At 36.2% G+C, this 16,493-nt stretch overlaps 1 protein-coding gene across 1 annotated transcript in view; it reads right to left on the reverse strand.

Moving 5' to 3' along the window:
• CEP192 (centrosomal protein 192) overlaps positions 1-16,493 on the reverse strand; it is a 71,295-nt gene that overhangs the window by 22,863 nt on the left and 31,939 nt on the right. The window contains 14 exon segments of the mRNA XM_032107687.1: positions 319-495; positions 1,199-1,289; positions 3,137-3,313; positions 4,804-4,919; positions 5,741-5,833; positions 5,965-6,104; positions 6,769-6,832; positions 7,036-7,170; positions 8,170-8,295; positions 9,759-9,989; positions 11,577-11,725; positions 12,821-13,721; positions 15,027-15,198; positions 16,298-16,421. Of these exon segments, the coding sequence (XP_031963578.1) occupies positions 319-495; positions 1,199-1,289; positions 3,137-3,313; positions 4,804-4,919; positions 5,741-5,833; positions 5,965-6,104; positions 6,769-6,832; positions 7,036-7,170; positions 8,170-8,295; positions 9,759-9,989; positions 11,577-11,725; positions 12,821-13,721; positions 15,027-15,198; positions 16,298-16,421 (2,696 nt within the window).

Here is a 16,493-nt window from a genome sequence, read left to right on the forward strand (position 1 = left end):
AAGTTTGTTTAAGACCTACCTATAGAACAAGACAAGTTCAGATTTTTTAACACTTCTACAGTTAAAATCTTAGGCTATTTTTAATATAGTACATAAAATATTTCATCCTTCACAAAGGAAAAAATTGCATGCAAAATTGATACTAATGTTCAAAGCCTAAAATTTAGTGCCCGTATGATTTTAACAAGTGTACAGATACCCATAGTATATATCTTGAATTTTCAGGTTTTTTATAGAAACAGCTATTCAGTGCTAGATTTTCAATAATTATGAAAAAAGTACATTTAAAATTATTAGAAGCTATGTTGGGATTCTTACAGTAAACTTAATTCCTGGCTTTGATCGTATCCCCAGCTGTTTGATTTCCAGCTTTGCAAAGCAGCAAGTTACTCGAGTAGGTGTAAACATCAGGTAGATGTTAGTATCTTCTTTGGGGCGGATTTTGAGTTCCCAATTACTGGCTAAGCGTCCTTCTGACCCGAATATACTTTGCAGCTATAAAAACAAAGACATCAGAACTGAGTGACTATAATAGGAAAAAAACACAGCAGTAAAACTTACTACACTTGGAAGGAGGAATTAACTTCTTCAAATTTCACATTAACTCCATTGACAGTGGCATATTTAAAGTTGCAATGCTTAATATGCAATGAAAAAGACAGAGTCCATGATAGTTTATATTCCCCACAATGAACATTTCAAGCCTCTCAGTTTAAACAGGTTTTTGTCCTCAGTCACCAACCTGTCAAGGCTGAATTTTACCATCACTACGTTAATTCCATCTCAGTGTAAGACTTTAGATTAAAAAATCTGAACATTTGAGGGAAAAAGGGGATATAAATCAATGCAGGTTACATAACAAAAAGACCCATAAGCCATGGTAATTCCTAAAGGCTGATTCTAGTTTTTCTATGCTCCTCTAGACTCCCTCCTATAAGAAGGGTGACTGATGGATCACTCCACCAAGTACTGACTCTGTTGTGATACAGCAGCTTAGAGACCTGTAAACTGAGCTCCAGTTTGCTGCAGCACTCTTATTTCAGCTGCTCCCGAGGTTGCCAGTGAAGCTGAAGCTCTGCTACCACATTCACCTTGGCAGTCTTGAAAGAAATACATAGCCTGCTAACACTTCAGGGCAGAAACATTTTCATTATAAACATAGTCATAAACACTAAAGAAAAATTTTAATGACAGCCACCTGAAAGGAGTCTTGATCCTGGCCTCTTATCAACAATCTTAAATGCTGGGTCACAGATGGAGAGTCATTTCTTAGAGTTAACTTCTTCTCTCTGAAAGGTATGTTTGGTTAGATTTTACAGCAAATACAAATTAACTGCATATATTTATTAATGGAAACAATGGAACTGGGACAGTCAATTTTGAAGTAATTTAATGGAAAAAAATCACCTCTTGGAACAATAGAATATGTTAGATAGAAAGTTATTTCTATACTGTCAAACTTACACACCCTACACTGTCATACACCACAACACATGAATACTCATATAGCAAAACAATCCCCAAATAACTACATATTAAAAAAAAAACCAAAAAAACCTATATCTGTCTTTTTTGAAGTTCAAATACTGTACTTAACAGCCTGAACCTTGAAAGCAACCAGCAACTGTATCAATACAAAAATTCCTTTAAAATACCCACTTAAGGACACAGTTATGATGAGAATATCCAGAGACACTAAGTTATGTGGAAACAAAGTCTTCAGAGTAGTCTGGCCCAGATTCACTGGAACAGTAGTAAAGAACTAAATTCAGGATAACCTTTCCTTTTCATGTACTTCTCAATGTAATAGCAACACCGAAAGTTATGGTCATTTGACAGAATCAGGCTGACCAAAAAATAAGTTTCTTTTCTCTGTGATACATCCTAGTATTGACCAGGCTTCTGGTACTCAGAGGTTTCCTCAGCAGAGGTAGGAAACATCTCCAGCAAGAGCAAGCACCTTCATCATTTTAAACATTGACATTTTAAACATTTAAACATTTGTCAAAAAACATTGACAGATGAATTTGACAAGCCCTAAAACTGCTAAAACATAAGAGAATAGATCATGCAGTTAGAATCAAAGAAGAGGACAGAGAGAGCAAAGCGTCTCCCTATCAACACTGGCAGACACTCTTTTGTACTCTGTTGAAACCATAATTAGAGAAATAATTTCAGCTTCCTAAAAACAAGGGTTCATCAAAACTGTTTTACAGGAGGAACAGCAAATAAAAAGATAGCAGCATACAGGAAAGAAGCAGTAATTCCCAAACACCAAATAACCAGAACTACTATAAGAAGCACACTACCTTAACAAACCAGGAAAACAGAAATACAGCTATCAGAAACAGTTCTTGGCTACAAACATGGACTGCTTTTAAACCACTGGGAACATCATTAGATTCCTCAAAAAGTTTAGTATCAACCAACAGTGGATGATTCCCTCAAGTAATAATTACTAGAAGTTCAGAGGTCTGCAAAACTTGAAGACTTTACATATAAAAGAAACAAAGAATATCCTAACAATTATGAACAGTTTCACTAAAGCATAGGATATTGAGCCTATAAACATAAAACTAAAAAAGTGCAGACAAGAAGTAGTCTGAAGGATAAAGCAATTCATAATTAGGAACAAAACAGATTCTCCATCACTCTAAGTTTTAACATTGCAACACATTCAAATCAATTAAGGGATGTTCAACAGTTTATGCTATTCAGATGGTCAAATTACATTACACAGACCGGATTCTGTTAGTTGTAATGGATGAGATGAAGCATAATTTATCTCTAGCAAGAGATAGGTATCAAAAGAACCAACAGAATTTTTCTCTCAATTTAGCTGAAAAATACTTTCCTCCTCATTTCTACTTACACAACATGCTAAACTTACAGAACCAGATATTCTAATGAAATTCTAATGAGTCCTTGAGAATACACAAAGCTCAACCAAGATCAGTTTGTTTCCAAAACTTTCTTGCACAAGAAAAAAAATTGTAATATTCTGCTTCTTTCACTTGAGGCATAGAACAAATCACTGTGAATTATAAATGTGAATTGGAAATTTTACTTCAAGTAAGCGCAATATAAAATACTTAACTTGATATTCTATATGAACAACTGTCCAACTTATACTTACACTGATGATCCAAGTGCTACTGCTCCCCAGGCAATGAACTGCTTGTTGGAAAGGATGGGTGGAATGTCTGAGAGCCCAGCAGCTGTAGACACAGGTCTGTTTTTCCCAGATTCCACCTCACCTTTTATCATCACTTCATACTGAGGCCCAGATGGCAGCACAAGGATTTTCAAAGTACTTTAAAAATAAATAAATAAATTTAAATCCCACAACAGAACAAGATCAGCTGATGAAATCAAAACATAACTGAAAAAAATTAGGTGTTTTTAAAACTACCTTCTTAAGGGGAAAATACAAATACTTCTTTTTATTTTATGACAAAGACCAGCTTTAGGCATAGCAAAATTTAAATCCTCTGGGCTGTAAATACACATGCCACATGTACCTCACACAGTCTTCTGAAGTATTTCATCTGGAAATGATTCAGATAAATATTTCAGAGACTACAACTCACCAAATTATTTTTCGTTCCTACTAATATCTAATTATTTTGACAGACTAATTTTAGAAAGAAGCAAAGTCTGGCTGTAGATTAAAGAGATGCCTTTTGAATGCCTTGAGAAACTTCATTGAATTTTTACAAGTATGAGGTACTCAGGAGCATCAAGGAAGGAAATCTAGCTTTTAAGTTACAGGCTGAAGCACTTGCTATAGCACAGATACACTTCAAGTCAAGAACAAAAGTCAAGAACCACCATTCTAGCTGTCAGTGAATCCCTATGAGACCTGCAGACAAAGCCCTGAATCCCATCAGCAGGGAACATGGACCCTCCTTACTGTCTCAGTTAGTTTATCAGTCTTTTGGCAGCACTTTGACATAGACTACGAAGTTTCCAATCCTGAGTACCTCAAGCTTGCAAAACTTCAATCTATCCAATAGGATCATACTGTCACTAGCACAGAACTTCTCATTGTTTAATTTAAATGCACTGGAGAGGCCTGGTTAAGCTAGATACTGAAGTTGAACATATTTTGAAGATACTCCTTTGTCCATTCTTGCTCTATCACAGCAGAAACTAGAAAACATGTAACAAGAGAGGAAAGGCTGCTCTGAAGACTCTCACATGACGTATTAATGATCACTTGAACCAATCAAGTTTATTTTGCAGAACGAAGTTCAACAGGTGCTAATGAGCAAAACTATGAATGCTTCTTCCATCTGCAAAAGGAACATGTACATGAGTGTTGTACAGAACAAACTTTTATCTGATTACAGCAGACAAAAGAATACTTATGATCCCGATCTCTTCTTGAGTTTTTTCACATGTACAACAGAAATAACATTTCCCTTGCCTCAGCAGAGAGAGAAAGAGGGAAGCAACTGAAGGAGCTGCTGACGGTAGGTATTTTGAAGCTTTGATGTACTTCAGCAATAACTACCATATAAAGGGCTTCAGGGACTTACTCCATTTTTTTACACTAAACAAGTCTTAGAATATTTCTTGATGGGAAATATTACCTCTTCATTCAGCTATACACACCTGAAGAGGCAGATAATCTATAGAAAAGGTGAACCTTAACAAAAATCCTTTTGTAATGGATGAGAGCTCTCATGAAAACAACTGAAGACAAAGTCTCTCATACAGGTAAAACTTTCAATTTGTTCATTACTTTAAGGTCAAAAGTAGTTCAGTTTAACACATGCAGCACAGAATCAGTTATATTACCTTTCTGTAGTTGTTATGCTTTTAGGAAAAAACTGGACAGTCACTACTTGTTCTTCCCCAGGAAAAAGGAAAAGGCCCTCAGGTTCAACAGCAAAGCAGCTGTCCTGATCTGATGTCTGAAAGTAGGCAAGGGCAAAAGGGAGGCTTAGTTATCTATTTTAAGGGATTAAACATTTCTACAACATGTAATACAATTTGGTTGTGCACCTGTTGTACATGCAGTTCAGACAATTTGAATACACGTGGAGTCTTCAAAATTTTATCAACTAGCACCCAGTATCATCACTTAATGTGGCATTTGTGATAGGAGTCATATATCCTATTTCCATGGCCTCTGATCATAGAAATTATGGGCTAACAAACCTCTTTTTATAAAATGGAACCAACTGCTCCTTCTGTTGACTTTGAAATGCTAGTTGCAAATGTGTTTAGTTATCTTTCAGTTTGGAACCATATTTTCCACGGATTTGTAAAAAGGTCAAGTAAAGACATTGCATATCTGAAAAGAACTCACGTTGTATTTGAGTTGGCAAGATGTACACTGAAAACAATGCAGTTTTGTTAGAAAATATAGATGTTTCCCAATGCTAATATTCATCTTTGCCCTAAGCAGGCTTTACTCTACCAGCTAACTAACACCTGCTGTGCAGCACAGGCTTCACTACTTTTACATATAACAAATATTTTTGTTACAATTTAGTAAAAATCATAAAGGTATGTTTGCTAAAACAAATATAACTGAAGTTGAGCAAAAGAACACCCATATACTTTTTCCAAAAGTGTAAGCCAATCACTACCATCTTTCATTCCCTTTACATAAACTTGTAAAGCTTTTGTCAAACCACAGAGCGGAGCTAAAATCCCAAGGCTCAGCTCTACTTCAATACAATATAAACAGCAAAAAAATCACGATTTCAAGAGGGAAAAACCAACCTACCTCAACTTTCAAATATACACAAATGTTTCCAGCATTTTTCAATGACAGCTGCTGCTTGACTGTTGAACCCACACTAGTAGACAGATGTATTTTCTGTAAAAATTAGGTAAGTGTGTATGTATGTATATATATATATATATACATTATAAAATCAAACATTACAAAAGTAGAAGGCTAGGAGAGGCAAACTATTCTTAAAACATACTTTGTAAATATACACACACCTGTAAGTCCTTTGGAACATGTATCCTTGCTGTTCCAGCTCTTGCTCGGAGAGAAATACTTTTAATGACAGTGCTAGGTCCTGGACTATCCACTTCCACGTCCACTCTCGCCAAGAACTCATCTGCTGGACCCAAGGAATCTAGGAACAATTTCATGAGTAACAAAAGCAAGCAAGTCTTCCAGCAGCAAAAGCCAATCCTATGGATGCATGTCTCACTTCAGCTACTCTTCAATCTTAGCATATTCATGTGGAGATAATAACAGAAGCTCACTCATTACTCCTGCAACACCTTTTTCCTCTTTTAAATAAAGTCTCACAGGACCTTATTTAAGAGTTTTACCTTTTCATCAAATGTGACTGAAATTGTCGCTAATGCAAACAAAGAAAACCATTCTACCACACTAGTCAAACAAGGTGATATATGTACTATTTTCTATTCAGGAAGCCAGAACAATTCAGAGGTTTCTTCAAATTTATTATCTATTTTGCAACTAATGCAATGTTTTCTTAAGTGACGGTTTAATTCCCTCAGTAAAAGGAGTAACACAGATTCCATGCATCTTGCAGTACAAATTTTTTACAGCCTCATGCTGAAGTATAAGTGTCCCTGGTAACACATAAAGGCTTAAGACATAGAGGCATTCTGTCTCCTACAGTTACTAAAAATTAATGTGATACCTGAAATATTAGTGCACACAAACCAAACATGGTTTTAAGTTTGCAGTCTGTCCCACAATTCTAACACATGTATACGTTAAAAGTCAAATCTGTTTCAGTTGAAACTAAAATCAAATTACTATACCTGAACCAGAAATTTGTTTCTTAGGTGCATGGAACAGAACCCAAACTGTTACAGCTTCAGGATCCTGAAAAAGAAATTTGTTGACTCATCTTATGGGGAGGGAGAGAATTATTAAGAGGAAGCAACAAAAAAACCACTCACATAACCCAAACAAAACTGCTCAAAAAGGTACACTCACCAAAAATCATTACTATGAACTCAAATATTCAGTACTGTCATTTCAGACAGCAAGTAAAAAGAAGAATCAGCCAACTATGAACTACTCACTTGGCCATCATAGCTTGCATGTATCACATGATTTACAACTGATGGAGCTGCTGTCTGAGAAACTGCATCCATTTGTTCATTAGAAGTGTTAACTGGTTCCTTGGAAAAGGTGAAGCACCGCCAGGCTACGGCATTCTGTCAAAAAGAAAAAGAAGTATTACAAGTATTAAATCTCTTACGGTCACTAACAGCAATGCTGACAAAATTGAGAAATGCAAGACAAGTTTTGAATGATCCAAGTAGTTTGGAAAAAAAATAATCAAGAATTAGCCTATAGTTTTGGTAAGTATATGATAGTCCAGCAAACCCTCCAAAAACAATAGGAAAACCTTTTGTAGCAAAAGGGGATAAGCAGAGTCTGGTTAGCTTAAGCCTTCAAGAAGTTTGGCTGTTCAAGACCAAACATTACTAGTCCTCAACATAACCTGATCCACCTTAACATAAGGCCAGTCCTTTCTTGTTCCCCTGTATAAGGAAACCAGGCCAGCTCTTCCCACAGCACAAATCAGCAGTCAGCCCAGCCTAGCCAAAAACCTGAAACTGCATTGCCAGAGATGCAGAGAGGACAACACTGTAGCCTCTCAGACAGGCTATTATATAGTGTGAGACAAAGCAGATAGAGAGAAGAGTCCTGTTCTTGCTCCTGCAGAGGAGGAAGGAATATGTTAAACTTGCTAGTAGCAAGCTTGGCTGCTTGTGTGAACAGTCAGCTGTTCCATTTGAATAGTGGAATATGTCTCCAGCTTCTCAGAAAGAAGAGGGAAGCTTCCAGCTTCTCCAGCTTCTCAGAGGAAGGTGAAGGCAAAACAACCTTTTATCCTATTTGCTGCCCTGTGCTATCAAAGCAAGCATCAGAGCTGGAATCCCACGGCTAAGCTATAAAAAGTAACCAACAGATATGAAACAAAACACCGCACCTATCCCAGAAGCATTTTTGTCGGTACCATTACAGCAGACTCAGATTACCACCCTGCAAAAACTATTTATTTCCTGACTAACAAAAGAGTTCTTGGGAACCTTACAGCTACTGTCCAAGATATATTTCTCAATGACATGTAACATAAAGTATTTGGGTATTAAAATTCAGTATCACAAGATGTTAACTCTCACATACAGGAAGTTTACTGTACTTACTGCATTAATAATAAGTCTAATTGGCACAAAAGCATGGGTTTTGTTGATAAGTTTTAGGGGAAGAGCCTTCCAACTGCCAGAAGTCAAGTCACCAAAATCCAGGCAATCTCCTTTTCCGGTTTCCACCTGGTTTTAAGGCAAAGCAGAACTTAGAAGAAAGGAAAACCTTCAAAACACACTACCCTACAAATGCAAAGAAAGGATGTTATTCACCTATTCCATCCTCTTAATGCTATATCCACATATAATACAAACCTCCTACCAGGGGTAGGAGGAGTCTAGAATCATGTTTTCTTTGATATTAGAAGGGGTTACAGCCAATTGGCTATCTCCCATGCATTTTGCCTCAATCAATGAAGCCAATCTTAGCACAGTGTTTATCCACCACAATCCAGCACACAATCCAATTATTTTGGATAATTCAAATTAAAAGTAAGTTTAAACCATGGTTATTGCTAGCAAATAAGAAATGTCAGTTTTGGATAGTTAAAAAGTCATTTTAGCAAATTAAAAGTTGAGAAAATAACTAAGGGGCTGTTAATTTTTGCTAAAAAATTAAAATTAAAAAATTAAAAACATTTAAGTGTCATGATCTGCAGCAAAATACAGCTTTTATTTGGTATTTTTTCCAATCTCAAGAATATAACAAGACATGCAGAGATTTAGCATAGGGTTTAATTTTAGTTTGAATATGACACAAGTTTGAACTATATACTATGAAGAACATGGAGAATGGACTACATGTAAAAGAATAAAAAATGCATTAAAAAGAAAGAAAAATTATGGAAGAAGCATTAAAAATTATATTCATTCATGTACATTCATTACTTCAAAACACATACTTAGCCCAAAGCGAGTTAAAAGACCACCTTAAATGAAAAAAAAAAAATATTAGCTGTGGCTGATGACTGAGAATTTTACTTTTATCAATGATGTCACAAACTACCATGTAATCTGTTCAGGCACCTCCAAAAGTATCATCAAGCCTTTTTCTACCTGTCCATACTCTTAAATCTAGGACTACATGAGGCCAGATTTAATTCTTAATGTCACACTGCCTCCCACCTGGTTGTTCTTCATGAAAAGTCACAAGACAAAAGCATTTTACACATCCACTTATATTTAATTTTTAATTAGTCGAAAATAAGAAAATATTCTCTACAATCATAAACAACCTAGAGGTAGTAAGAAACCAAGACAAAGTCTACTTGATGTAAAAAAAAAAAAGCAATCCTTAAAATTGGAAACAAATGCTTTTTGTTACACTCAATGCCCAATCCAACACAGCAGACACCTAGAAAGCATCAGACGTTTAAGGTCTCATCCAGTCTTTCAACAATGAAGAAGTAATGCATTTTAACTTATTCTTTCCACACAGAATCCTTCATTTCCAGCTAGGTGCTTTTCCACAAATGGAACTCCCCAAACAGCAATAAGCTTCTCAAAATTTTTCTTATATTCCCACTTAAAACATATGAAATTCCAGGTTTCTCAGAGGAACAACTTTGCAATCCTATTATCTCCAGTGTCATTAAATTATTCATAATATTGTAACAACAACAAAAGACCCACAATAAGCAGCTACTTACTTCTAAATTGGGGTTTTCAGCGACTGCTGTCAGAACTACCCTGCTTGCCAAAGCTTCTGACTGAACGATTGTCTCAGCATCTGCAGCAACTGGCCAAGATGAAACATTGAGGATACACTGGAAGATCCCCGAATGGGAAGGTAAGAAGAGTATTTTCAGGTCGTTGGTCGAGTAGGATCCTACAATGGTTTTGTTCTTGAAAACCAGACATTGATATTTCATAGGATCCACCTGAAAAACAAAATACCTGTCATTTTCAACAGGCCTTTTACCAGAAGACATTTCCTTTTCAAATACCACATTTATCCAGCACCACTGCTTAACACAGAAGTTTTGTATATATTTTTCCTCTGTTCAATTAATGCATCTTCATATCCATGGCCTATTTCCATCCCGCTCAACTGCGGGCCTTTTCTTTTAATTTAAACAGAGAAGTCAGCCTGAAAATTGCTGAGGTTTCTTTCTACCATCTAGTGGAAGATTGACACTGGGAAAATTAATTAATAAGTAAAACCCTGACTTTCAAGAAAGAACAACAGCGTATCTAAGAGCTGACCGAATAAAATTAGTTTTAATCACACTGTGCAAACAAATGCATACACATGGAAATAACTGTAAAGCAATTTCATTTAAAAAATCACCTCTCGATACAACAGAATTGCTGGCTACAGGAGCTACATAAAAGCACCATGACACTGATTAGAAAATTATGGAAGAAATCATTATTCTCATATACACACACACACATCATATATATATGTATACACACATACATGAACACACAGAATTGTGGCTTGATGTTCTTTAAAAAGGAAACATTCTGAGAAAACAAGATCAAAACCAGAAATCATACTCCTGGAAAGACATGTGCTACATCTGCTGGAAAAATATACCTAAGGAGGGATGCGATCAGGATTTCTAAGACTTACAAGCTGCAATATTTAAAGTGAATCATTGTCTGCTATTCCTCAGTAATATGGACCAAATAAAAACAGCAAGAACCATATTTAAAAAAGAAAAAAGCAATACTTAATACAATCTACAACTGAACTGAACTGTGGACAACACTACATAATTTCAACCGATTAGCTAGATAAAGAGCAGTCTACAAAAAACTAATAAGAACAGAAATAACATCTAACACAAAAGTTACCAAGTACAAAGCTGCCAGAAGCTCGGAGTATCCTGTTCTGTTGTTATATTCTTCTCTACTAAGTGTATTCATCAATAAAAAAAAATCATTTTGATGGACCTTGAATCTAACTCATTCTCATGTTTTCAAGTATCATGTTACCATGATAACAGAAGTATATAGAATTTAACAAAACTGAAGTGCAAGACAGCCAATTTACGGCCTACAAGCTACCTGCTGCAACCCACAGAACAACCCATCTAGCTTGAAGCCTTCTCCAAATATTTCTCATTCTCCATCCCTCAAGACCTCCTGATTTCAAGAAAAACAGGCACAAACTGCCAAAAATGTTTTAGCAGTAACAGTGCTCAGCATGGATGTCTTCTGGCCTAAGACTGACTTTTCTTGCATACACAAAGGTGGAATGAATAACCCATAAACTCAAACCTTCCACACTTCATGCACACAATACAATTCTACAGATCAATCGCTTCGTGTGGCATTTACCTCACACAGTCTACTTGGAGGAAGCCAGGTGGCCTGGCTAAAGACAGTAGCATTGGTTTGTGCATACTAACTACAAAACAGGGAAAAAATTACAAATCTGTAGAGAGGGGCATAATTTTACATATGATACCTGGTAAGATTACAGTATTATTCAGCTTTATTTAAAAAAAGCCTCTTACCTTTTCCCCATTAATTGAAACACTGAGTATTCCAATGCTGACCTGCAACCACCGATCAGTTGGATTATAAATGCTAAGAACCGTCTGTGATGCAATTCCCACACAACAGGCATTAGGGAACTTCAGTTCTTCTGGTACTTTTATATGCCCTTTGGAAGAAAATATGCTCCTGTTAGTTACAAGTACTCAGAAGCAAATCAGAACTCAGGCTGCTACCAAGTTTATGAACTCATCTGACAAATGCTTCATTACGGCAAGGAAACGTTTGACTCCTACAGTTCTCATAAGAATGTTTTCCACAAGCATGAAATTCGAAATTTCAATCACTTCTAATGTGCATCTTTAAGTTCTACTGTCACAAAAACACATACTTATGGAAATGGCATATTCCATGCAGACCCACAAAGTATATAAAACATAAAACACATAAAACACTCAAAACACTCAGTGGTCACAATTTAATCAGTACTAGCCCAACTCAGAAAATTTGAACATTAGTAATACAACATCCTGTTAGTATAAAAATCAGCAAGGAGTATTTCACTATTTTAAAATGCACTAACAAGATCAATGATTTGGAACAATCAATAAACAAGCTCTAAACTGTCACAGATTCAAATCTTCAACCCCTCTAAGCTTGTCATTTAGACTGAAAGAATTAGCCAGAAAAAAAAGTATAGCAAAAAACAACTTACAAGATTATAGGTTAAAAGAACTTTTTAAAATTAAATAGTAATTTGTGTTGCTTACATTTAGAGCTAAGTCTAGATACAGAGTACTAGCAGAAGGGACAGAAGACACTTGGCAGCCTGTCCTTCCCTTGATAACCAGCAAATAGTTTGAGCCCTCCATGTGCCTTCTTAGGAGTTTTGGCCTTCACTGGCTGCTAATACCAAATTAGGCTGGAAATAGAAATGTCCTCTACTTTCCAGATAAAATACAATGGAATTTCAAGAGCATGACTTGTCTTGCCTAGTTTGAACTGAAGCTGATATTGAAGACGGCTGAAATTCTTCCAAAGTATGAGAAATGGTTTTTTAAGACCATTAGGGGAGCTATAAGAATAGACACTGAATTCAGAGAACATCTTTAAACAAGATGAACTAGTAATAGAGTTTGCATAAACAGTAATTGCAGTTACATTTAGTACCATCTTAATTTTATTTACTATAACATAAGCAACGTGACTATCACCATTCCTGTCCACAGCTGTACTTCAAACACACTGTAAAAAACACACTTACCTATGCCAGGTGACTTTGACAACTCCCACTCACTTCTGCCAACTCCAAGAGGTTGCCGAGTACATGGTTTCATATTTAAGATATTACTATTCCATGAAGTAGGGTGTGGATTATAAAGTGAAACTGCGCCCAAAGAGCCAGGACGAATATTTGGACCTAAAGGAATTCCTAACATAAGTGGATTCTCAACATATCCTGCTGGGACACCAGAACAAGGAAGCCCTGCTGGAAGGCCAAACCCTGCAGAGCTGCAGCCATGAAACTGAGACAGAACTGCATTTCCTGTAGGTTGTATAGCTCCCAGATGCTGCTGTGCAAATGGAGTTGTTGCCAGAGAATGCCCTGTAAGCAAGGTGGGAACAGAAGAAGAAATTGCTTGACTCTCAGAGGTAGTGACATGGGATTTAACAGTTGATATAGGAACATACTGTTCACCAGATGAGTTTTGATTGCATGTTAAACAGGTGTTTAACCCAGAATAAAGAGGTAATATATTCAGAGATGGTAATCCTTGTCTCTGTGCTTTGACTGTTTGATCCTGACACGCTTCTTGTGCATCAGCGTTGACAGAAAGTGGTTGAAAGGTGCAGAGTTTACTTGGTAAAGCAGATTTAACATGATCTAGCTCTTCCTGATTTGCTGGTACATTTGACGAAACAGATGGAAGCTGCTTTTCATTCTTCAGAAAACCTTCTTTGGCCAGCTCTCGGTCCAGTACATTACCAAGTTTTCTTTGAAGACCAGCAAGTTCATTTTCTTCTCGTTTCTGGTCAATACTAAGTACTGCTTCTCTTCTATTTCTTTGACATGAGTGGTCTTCTAGATTTTCCTTTGTATGTTCCTGAGGAGGAGTTGGGCTGGCCTGAATTATTGTTGTGCTCAGTTCACCAGCATTTTCGTCCTAGTAAACAAATATAACATGCAGTATTACGTATTTTAGAAAAGCAATAGGGCATGTAAGACAGACCTTAATGCTGGTACTGCCTGTTCAGAAAACTTTCCTGTCTGATCCTTACTGGTATTGCCATCCCATATAAATAATCAAGTTTGTCTTGTCTGAAGTTTTACTTCTGTAACTGTGGCTCTTCACAATGAAAAAGGAAAAACCTGCAACTTCAACCTGTCTAATATCCTAAAGACACATTGTACTGGGTCTGGCCGAGATAAGAGTGGATTTTCTTCACAGCAGTCTCTGCGGTGCTGTATTTTTAGATTTGTATTCCAAACAACATTGATAACACACCAGACATACTTACAAGATTAAAAAAAATAATAATAACTGAATGGCCTTGAACCAAATCACCAACCAAAAAGGATTCAAGATGCATGAAAATGCATTGACACAAACATTTTCTTTGTGCACTCACACAAAGAAATCGTTCAAGCCCAGAGACCTGCCATTTTGACAGGTATGGTGTAGCTGGAATGAGCACTCATATTTACACAGACATGCATGTAAGTAAGAAAGGTTCTTCAGGTTTTGTCTGCCTGTTTTTAAGTTCCATCCACAATTAAACACACTTTGGAAGGGGGGAGACATAACACAAATTCCAGATCCCAAGGAATGCATAAATTCAGATAAAGATTGTCAATTATTTTAATCAGCTTAAGATTGCAAGTCTGAACACAAATTCCACCCTCAATGTACATTCTTTTCTAAAGCAATAAAAGCCATCAGAATGACTGTCAGAGGTAGAAAATTATAGTTTCAGTCCTGAAAAAAGTAGTACAAGCTATATTATGTATTTATAAACATTTCTCCAGAAAAAAAACAAACCAGGGAAAGTATTCTCCTAACAGTTGAAGCTGAACAGCAAGGGAGCCTCAGGTGCAATGAAAGCAGATATAGATCCTGCAAAATACTACTGGAACACCGCACCACATTCCAAGAACAGAATGACTTAATGAGAAATTATGAAAAAAATGGAAGAAAAAAATACATCAACTCTAACATTTTCAAAAGTTCCTAGTTCTTTGATTGTTTTACTATCTTTGTATTTATTAGAATGTGTGCATTTAGTACAGTTGATACCAAAATTCAAGTTTCTGAAAAACTCAGAAGCTGGAAAGAAGCAGAATACCTTTTCCCTATGCACAGCATATCCTAAACTGTTTCAAAACCCTTAAGGCTTTTCTAATTTAGAAGTACTTTGACCTGTAAATTTTGGTTTAGGGCAAAGCAGAGACACTGTTTTGTGTTTCTTACCCAGTATGTCTCTGGATTATGTATCACTGCTGTGTTTTTATGGGTACTGCCAGGTGCAGAGACATAGGTTAACCTGCTCATGCTTGGACTCGAGTAAACAGACTGAGGTAGTACACTCTCTTTGCAAGGAGATTCCTGACAATGTGACGGGCAAGTAAAGTCCTTTTCAGATCTGAAAAAGAGATTCAAAGTATGCCAGTATTAAAATAAATATTTTTAATGCTGCCCTCAAGAAAATCAATGTTACACATTACCTATACTATTCTAGAAGTCAACTTACTTAGCTGTTCTGTTAAATGCAGTCAGTAGAAATGAGAAATCAGCTCTCAACCGTTACAAATTCTGGCTTTGGCGTACATAAAACTCATTTTCATTCTATATAAATCCATACAGGTAAAGCATTAGAGTTCCACAACTGAACTCAGATGCTAAGGCCACAGAAAGAACACAACTTATTGAAAGAAAAAGAGGTGAATCAATATATTTGTATCTAATGAGATTAAAAAGTCAAATGAAATCATTCAACTTCCCAGGTATCACATACTGGTTTCCTATTCACTGCTGAGATTCTCTTCATTTCAAACACCTGAAAACACAGAATCTCTCACCACTTTGTTCAACAAGACAAGCTAACATGACAACAATTAAAATCACTGACAATTTTAACTGGAAATTCCAGTATCTGTACAACATGCCAGTGAAAATACATCTACTCCCATACATATTAATTTCTGAGAAATGCCAGACAGCCTGTAATTCTAATAACACATACAAACTGTAGTTCAATATCAAACAATGAACTTAAAAGTTCAGAGAAATCAGGCGCCTCATCTTTTTATAAGACTGCACACAACCATTAGCTAGTGGCCATGTTTATGACTATTGAATTAATTTAGTTGTAATCTTATGACACATTGTTATGGGAGCTCATTTAAGAAACATTGTTCTTTCAGTTGCTAAGAAAACCTTAAACCTTGGACACAAGTATGTATCAAAATACAAAACAGTCAAAAGCAATACAAATATTTCTACTCATCCTCTCCCATAACAAGCAATGATACATATCAGAGAACCAAATGGAGTGAAATACTTGGAAGTTCAAAAAACATATCTTCATTGATCTATATAATGTCCAGCTTAGCGTATAATGAAGTCTTAGCCTAATAAAGATCTTCTATAAACCTAGATTACAGTCAACATTCAAACTAAAACATAATCCTTCAACAATCTTATGAAGCACTAGTTCTTATAACCTGCACCAAGAAATTTACCCTGAAAATGCTGTTCCAGAAGTCTCACTAGGAGAAGAATGAATCAGAGGTGAAGTTGAAGGTCTGAAGCTATACTGCTCATCCTCCAGAGGTAAGTCACATTCAGGTAGAATGGGTTTATGCTCTGGCAAATAAACAGAATTTAGTAACCAGTATTTATGGACAGGAAACAAGTTTACTGTCAAGAAAAGCCTTT

This window comes from Corvus moneduloides, chromosome 1, assembly GCF_009650955.1.
Source record: "Corvus moneduloides isolate bCorMon1 chromosome 1, bCorMon1.pri, whole genome shotgun sequence".
NCBI classification, from domain to species: Eukaryota; Metazoa; Chordata; class Aves; order Passeriformes; family Corvidae; genus Corvus; species Corvus moneduloides.